This window comes from Eublepharis macularius, chromosome 5 (genome assembly GCF_028583425.1).
Source record: "Eublepharis macularius isolate TG4126 chromosome 5, MPM_Emac_v1.0, whole genome shotgun sequence".
Taxonomy (NCBI): domain Eukaryota; kingdom Metazoa; phylum Chordata; class Lepidosauria; order Squamata; family Eublepharidae; genus Eublepharis; species Eublepharis macularius.
In genome coordinates this window covers 174,125,407-174,132,846 of record NC_072794.1, presented here as the reverse complement: position 1 = coordinate 174,132,846, position 7,440 = coordinate 174,125,407, and the positions used below count along the sequence as shown (strand labels likewise).

At 50.1% G+C, this 7,440-nt stretch overlaps 1 protein-coding gene across 1 annotated transcript; it reads left to right on the top strand.

Moving 5' to 3' along the window:
* The first annotated feature begins 703 nt into the window (after positions 1-703).
* On the top strand, positions 704-7,136 carry LOC129330457 (kunitz-type serine protease inhibitor textilinin-2-like). The gene is made up of 3 exons (XM_054980492.1): positions 704-791; positions 1,269-1,442; positions 6,958-7,136. The coding sequence occupies exons 1-3, from the start codon at positions 704-706 to the stop codon at positions 7,134-7,136; spliced, it is 441 nt and encodes a 146-aa protein (XP_054836467.1).
* Positions 7,137-7,440: the final 304 nt, after the last annotated feature.

The window sequence follows — 7,440 nt, the reverse complement described above, 5'->3', positions numbered from 1 at the left end:
GGGTGTGTGTGTGTGTGTGTGAGGGGGGGGAGCACTTCTGCCTGCCATGCTGCAGGTCCAGTCGGGATCAGGCCCTCGCAGCATTTTGAATGGGCCATAAGATAGCAGTGGCACTCCCACACCAGACACAAGGTTGTCATCATGACACCTAGTTTGCCCCTCATTTCAGGAACTAGGGGGTATTTTTAAGTGGAAGAAACAAAAAAAACCCTATTCCACGTAGGGTTGCTAACTCTGGCTTGAGAAATTCCTGGAGATCTGGGGGTGGAGCCGGGGGGGGGGGTTTGGGGAGGGGATGCTGACAATTTCTCTAGGGGGCCTCATCCCTGTAGGCTGGAGAGAAGATATTATTCTGGGAGGCTCCAGGCCCCACCTGGAGGTTGGCAGCCCTGGATCCATGCATGGCTGGGTGCTGCTTTGAGCCGCCCTTGGGGATAGCCTTGCCCAAAGAGATAGCGTGATGCTGTTTGGCCCCCACCTCTGTTGCCCTGTCCAGTCCCCAGCTCTGAGCCTTTTCAACCATTTGTTGCCCCATCCTTTCTCCCAAAAGTGTTTCTTCATGGGTACCGCAGCCACCTGCCCCCTCGCTGTGCTGGGGCGGTGCCACCACCCTTTTGCATCCTCCGCTCCACCCCGTTTGGCTCCCTTGACTATAAATGCTGACGGGGCCGGGAGAGGAGAGGGCTCCTGGGCTGGCAGCATCATGCGCCGCAGTGGCCTCCTCCTCCTCGTGGGTCTCCTCGTCTTCTGGGCTGAGCTGGCACCTGGCACTGGCCAGACCTCTCCTCCAGGTAAGCGATGCCTTCCCCTGCCTTGCCCTCGAGCGCCTGGCAAAACCGCAGCCAATCCTCCTCTTTTGGCATAAGCCCTGTATGCTGCACTTCTGGGTGTAAGAGAGGCTCAAGCACAGCCTGCTTTGCTGGGGGTGAGGAAGACAAAATCAGGCCCCAGCTGGCTGCCCCCCAAATTGCCAAATGCACAGAGCTGCCAAGGCAGCCAGAGAGAGCAGCCTCTCTCAGAGAAGGGCCTGGGCAAGACACAGCCTTGAAACAGCAGTGGTCCCCTGCTGGGGAGAAGCACCAGCAGGCTGTGGTGGAATCAGGATCCATCCAAAGCTCCTGTCCTGAGAAGTCTGGGATGATACTGGACATGATGCTCTGAATGGTCACCTGCAGAGCAGCCAAAGCAGAGCCACGTCTGAGGCCCAAACAGCAATGCTCGGTGGAGCCAGATCTCAGTCTCTTGCTAGCTCTCCTTCCTCCCTGTAGCAGCTCCCAGCCACCAGTGCCTGTTACCACCTGACACAGGACCATGCAAAGCAAACACCCCACATTACTACTACAACACTATTCAACAGAGATGCCTGGTGTTCGTCTACAGGGGCTGCAAAGGCAACAGCAACAACTTCAAGACAAAGGAGGTATGCGAGGAAGCCTGTATAGGTATGGAGCTCCTGCTTTCCTTGTCTGGGATGGGGAGGGCCACTGAGACAGACAGAGCTGGAGCCCCCCCCCCTTTCTCTGTGAGAACTGCATGGGGCTCTCCAGAGTGGGGCCAGTATCCTGACAGAGGTAGAAGCAGCAGTACCACTTTTTCTGAATTAGCAATCTCATTGTATCTTTCCCTGTAAGAGTTTTACACCAAACAGATTAATGAACATGAAGTACAGCCAAAAAGGAAAATTAGAACAAAGCATCAGGGTCTTGCAGTACCCACCCACCCTTTAGTGGCCATTCAACAAGATTCCCAGAGTATAAATAACTCATGCCTGAAGAAGGGAGCTCTGGCTCGAAAAAGGTCACACCCTAAAACTCTGGTTGGTCTCTAAGGGGCTGCTGGACTCCAGCCTCAGTGTTCTACTGCAGACCAACACGGCTGCCCACCTGACAATCCATCCCGTCCCTTTAATAGCAAGGAAGCTTGTGGGAGAGTTCAGAAAAGAAAGGCAGGGGGAACCACTGGAAGGAATGACAAGGAGCACTGGCGCCTCTCCCAGAACGCTTGGCTGGAGAAAGGGGATGCCAACTGGGCCACAGTTTGAAGATAGATTGCCCTTTAGGGGAATTCTGGGGTGCCAGCCTCCCCTGAAATTACAATGGACCTCCAGACTCCAGAGATCACTTCCCCCGGAGGAAATGACAGCTCCAGAGGGTGGACAGTGTGGCCTCACATCATGGTGTGTTTGCGCACTTCCCAGAGTTTCCTTGGGTTTGCTCCAATCTTCTCTCAAACTCTTTTTTCTGGAGTTTGATAAAAATCTCAGCAAAGCCTGAACGGCTGCCATGTGCACAAGAAAGTTCAGTCCTGCTTACAATTTCTCCAGAGCTGCCATTTCCTCCTCCTTCCAGCCAGGGGCTTTTTAGGTTTTTAATCAGCAAATGAATATTTTTTATTTATCCGTTTACTTTTGTATAGTCTGCCTTTCTCCGAGAGACACCCAGCAGATTACACAGCACTGGGCAATGCAGGCAGTAGGATGTGATATCTAATAAATGATGTAATCCGGGCTGGATTGCAGTCATTTGAAACAAAGCACAGAGTATTAGACAGGATACGTTTGCTGTATGAACAGAATGTGCATGCTGTACGCAGTGGTACAGTTAACAGTCCCCAAGGCCATAGTTTTCAAGAGGAGGCTGGATGAATATTTGTCAGGGATGCTTTAGGGTGATCCTGCATTGGGCAGGCGGTTGGACTAGAAGATCTGTACAGCCCTTTCCAACTCTGTGAGTCTGTGATTCTGTGAATATGTGCAATATATGGTGGAAAGTGCCATCAAGTCACTGCCAACTTATGGGACCCCTGCTGGAGTTTTCAAAGTAAGAGACTAACAATGCAGTTCTAAGAAGAGTTATTCCAGTCTAAGCCCATTCATGTCAATGGATTTAGACAGAAGTAACTCTGTTTAGGATTTAGGAGAGGTGGTTTGCCAGTCCTTGCCTCTGCGTAGAGGCCCTGGTCTTTCTTGGAGGCATCCCATCCAATTACTAACTAAGCCTGACCCTGCTTAGCTCTAAGATCTGACGAGAGCGGGCTTGCCTGGGCTATCCAGGTCAGGCTAATGGCTCCACATAATTCCAAACTTTCATTTTTTCAAATGTAAGATTCCAGCGCATTTCATTAATGAAATACACAAGACTAAAAACATATAGCCACAATTAAAGGGGGTAAAGTCTTACTTTTAAAAATGTCATTTACTTATTTGCTTTATTTATTACTCCAGGGCATCTTTCATCATTTGCCTCTCCTCCATTTTGCCCTCTCAACACCCCTGTGAGGTAGGTTAGGCCGAAAGTATGTGACTAGCCCATGGTCACCCCGTGAGCTTCCGGGGCAGAATGCGGCGGATTCAGAGAACCCAATATACAATGTTACATCAATACTATGAAATTCAGCTGCTGTTTACAAAACCTGAAGAACGCTGGTGGTGGGCAGGAGGTGGCGGTGGGGGGCAACTGCCGAGCGACCGGGGCAGGGAAACTATGGGGAAACCTGCCATGTGAAACAAGAAGTGAGCACCATGTTGGAATTCAAATTCAAAGAACCGCCTCCTGTCATCTTTTGCCTCCCACAAAAGGAGCTCCCCCGAAGATCTGACGAGAACAGGCTTGCCTGGGCTATTGTCAGATAGGCCCCAGCATATCTGCCACGTTTCATGCTTTGTGTTTCATGTGTGTTTTAAATCAATACCTCTGAGGGAGTGCAGAGGGAACTAGAGTTGTGTAACCTGTTACTAACTGTTTATCTTTCAGGCACAGTGTTTTGATTACTGGTTCCTGCTGAAGCCTTGGAATGTGGCCTTGAAGCTACTACAGAGACTGAGTTGTACTCCTCTCCTTTCCCCCTCCCTTCTTCCCAGGCGAAGCACGCCTAAACTCCTAACTGACTTTCTCCCTCCAGGGGGAGGGGACACTGACCTATAATTGAACTGACTTTCCCGCCTTTAGGCATTCCCGTCAATGACCCTGTTGCAGTATCTTGAAACTGGTATCTTTCCTTAATAAAATCATTTTTAACTCGTACACTGGAGTGATGCAGTGAAGTGACTGAGGAAGTACCTGGCAAGACCTGGCAGCTATCCAGGTAAGGATGCCTTGTGCACAGCACAGGAAAGTTAAGTCCTTACCCTTCCAACCAGGGCCTTTTTGTGTTTTTAATTAGCAAATGAAATTTATTTATCCATTTATTTTGTTATAGTCTGCCTTTCTCTGTGAGATACCAGGCAGATTACACAGCACTGGGCCATGCAGGCAATAGGATGTGACATTAATAAGGAACGCTGGAGTTTTCAAAGCAAGAGACTAACAATGCAGTCGTAAGCAGAGTTACCGCAGTCTAAGCCCATTAATGTCAATGGATTTAGACAGGAGTAACTCTGTTTAGGACTGTGTTGTTAGAGAGGTGGTTTGCCAATCCTTGCCTCTGCATAGAGGCCCTGGCCTGTCATGGAGGCATCCCATCCAATCGCTAATGAAAGCTGGCCCTGCTTAGCTTCTGAGGAAAGCGGGCTTGCCTGGGCTTTTGTCAGGTACTTGCCATCACCTGTCCTACCTGGCCTGATGTTATCTGCTCATGCTGTATGCTATGATGATTACGAGCTGAAGTTATTTTGTGCTCGAGCTGCAGATGTTGCTTGCCTTGTACTTTGAACCTATGATATGAAACTATACAAGGGAGGTGTGGAGAAACACCCTTTTGTTTGTGGATTGTGTAGTATGGGCTGCAGAGGGGAGGGGCCAGTTCCGGAGTAGAATATGATTTGAGAGGGAGAGAGTCAGTTGGTGGAAGGGAAGGAGGGAGGAAGTTGACAGTTGAGGGAGGGAGGGCTCTGAGGGGAGGGGGAGGTTATTTATTTTATTATTTATTTATTCAATTTATATACCGCCCATCCCAGGGGCTCTGGGCGGTGAACAGTTAAAATTGATAAAAACAAAAACTAAAATCAACATACAAATAATAAAACAAATTAACAAGGTGCAGTGGTGGGGAGAACCTTCCCCACCCCAAAGGTGGGAGGCTGACATGGCACCGCCCCCTTCAATCACCAAACGCCTGGCGGAACAGCTCTGTCTTACAGGCCCAGCGGAACGATAATATGTCCCACTGGGCCCGGGTTTCCATTGACAGAGTGTTCCACCAGGCTGGGGCCAGGACTGAAAAAGCCCTGGCCCTGGTTGAAGCGAGGCGGGCTTCCTTAGGGCCGGGGACCACAAGTAAATATTTATTCGCTGATCGGAGCGATCTCCGGGGAACGTACAGGGAGAGGCGGTCCCGAAGATATGCCGGTCCCAACCCACTCAGGGCTTTAAAGGTAAGAACCAACACTTTGAACCTGATTCGGAATTCAACCGGAAGCCAGTGCAGCTGGCGCAGGACAGGTGTGATGTGTGACTGGTAAGGTATACCAGTCAGGACCCGTGCCGCCGCATTCTGGACCAGTTGTAGTTTCCGGATCAGGCCCAGGGGTAGCCCAGCGTCCCAACCCAGGCCCAGGGGTAGCCCAGCGTCCCAACCTGGGGTTGGAGTTAAACCCCAGGTAACAAAGTATCATGCCTGCCCTATACAACATCCAGCTAGGGCATGAGTATAGAGAAGGAGGGAGATTAGGGGTTTTTGTGTTTTTTCCTTATGTTACATATTGTCTTCCGTTCACTGCCTACTTGTCTGAGTGGAGTTATGATCTTAAATAAATTTTGTTGATTAATGAAGGAATGAAGACCACATAGATCCCCAACTGCTTGGGTCTGCTAGGAGGGGAAAGAGAGGTCAATACAGGAATACAAAGGGAAGTAACCAGAGGGAGGTTAGGAGGCTGTCCCGCCTAACCGGAAACCCATACAGGGACAGTGGTGGCAGCAACTACCTGGAGACAGGGGAGGGAGACAGCCCCTTTGGGTGCCTGGCTAGGCGAGAAGGGAGGGGTAGGCAGAGGGGGGGGGTCTACCAGTGGGAGGAAAGGCCCCGATTTGCCACAGGAGGCATGAATTCTGACTGTGATCTGTGAGTTCTTCTGGCTCCTTTCCCCTCCACTGGAAAGTGATGCCTGCATGACCTTGGAAGGCTCCTACATCCTCTCTGCTATTTTCCCGCTGAGCTAAGCGTTAGATTGGGGGCAGGAGAGGAGGCTAGGAATTGCCCACCCTCCATAAGCCGATATATGTTTGTGGGTTGCTTACAACTATCATTCCTAGCAAAGATGGCATAAGTGCATAATGGTGGCAGCTTTTCAATAAAGACTACCTGTAGTGCAGACTTTTGAGAGTCGCTTGGCATTCTTACCACTAGAGTAACAAGTTCTTTGAATTCCAAACTTTCATTTTTCAAATGTAAGATTTTAGCTCCTTTCATTTAATGAAATATCTAAGGCAATAAACATCCACAATGAAAGGGGTAGAGTCTTTTTTTAAAAAATGTTATTTATTTATTTGCTTCATTTATACCCCGCCTTTCTCCCCAATGGAGATCCAGGGCATCATTCATCATGTTTGGTGCCTCCATTTTGCTCTCTCAACAACCCTGTGAGGTGGGTTAGGCTGAACATGACTGGCTTGTGGTCACCCTGTGAAATTCCGGGGCAGAATGCGGCGGATTCAGAGAACCCAATATACAATGTTACATCAATACTATGAAATTCAGCTGCTGTTTACAAAACCTGAAGAACGCTGGTGGTGGGCGGGAGGTGGTGGTGGGGGGCAACTGCCGAGCGACCGGGGCAGGGAAACTATGGGGAAACCTGCCATGTGAAACAAGAAGCGAGCACCATGTTGGAATTCAAATTCAAAGAACCGCCTCCCGTCATCTTTTGCCTCCCACAAAAGGAGCTCTCCCATGGATTTTTATTTTGAGCCTAATACTTTCTGTCCCTGTGAAGGAACTCCCCGATCCCTCTTTCCCTCTCCTGGCACACTCACCAATGTCCTTCCTTCTCTCTCTCTCCTTTGCCTGCTGTGGCCACAGAGGTTTGCAAGCTCCCCAAGGACTCTGGTCCATGTGAGGCCCTCTTTGAACGCTACTACTACGACTCAGCCAGCAGGACGTGCAAGAAATTTGTGTATGGGGGCTGCAGAGGGAACGGCAATCGGTTTGCCACCTGGACAGGGTGCATGACGGTCTGTGGAAATCAATGCAAAGGCTAAGATTTCTCTCTGGAAAAGGTAACCTCTTCGCCTGGAGTGACTTCTCTTGCTGTGGGAAGTGTGGAAACTGTGGGGCTACACAGACATCCAGGCTGCTGGCATTTACTCTTCCAGCTCCAGTGCCAGATCCCTGAGGGAGGTTTATCTGCTCATCTTTGGGTGGGAACTGGATTAGCACCGGTGTTGGCAGTCCCAAGGGACTGATGCTCAGCCCCTTGACTGCAGAAGCACCCCCTTGTCCCCCAGCCCCCCAAGTCACTGCTGCTTTTCCTATCCACAGCCGAGTGCATAGCACAACGAGTCA

Excerpts from the sequence above, each read along its gene's own strand:
- LOC129330457 (XM_054980492.1), top strand. The coding sequence starts at position 704 with ATGCGCCGCAGTGGCCTCCTCCTCCTCGTGGGTCTCCTCGTCTTCTGG. Across the intron at positions 792-1,268 it reads TGGCCAGACCTCTCCTCCAG|CAGCTCCCAGCCACCAGTGC; the intron begins GTAAGCGATGCC and ends TCCTCCCTGTAG. Across the intron at positions 1,443-6,957 it reads ATGCGAGGAAGCCTGTATAG|AGGTTTGCAAGCTCCCCAAG; the intron begins GTATGGAGCTCC and ends CTGTGGCCACAG.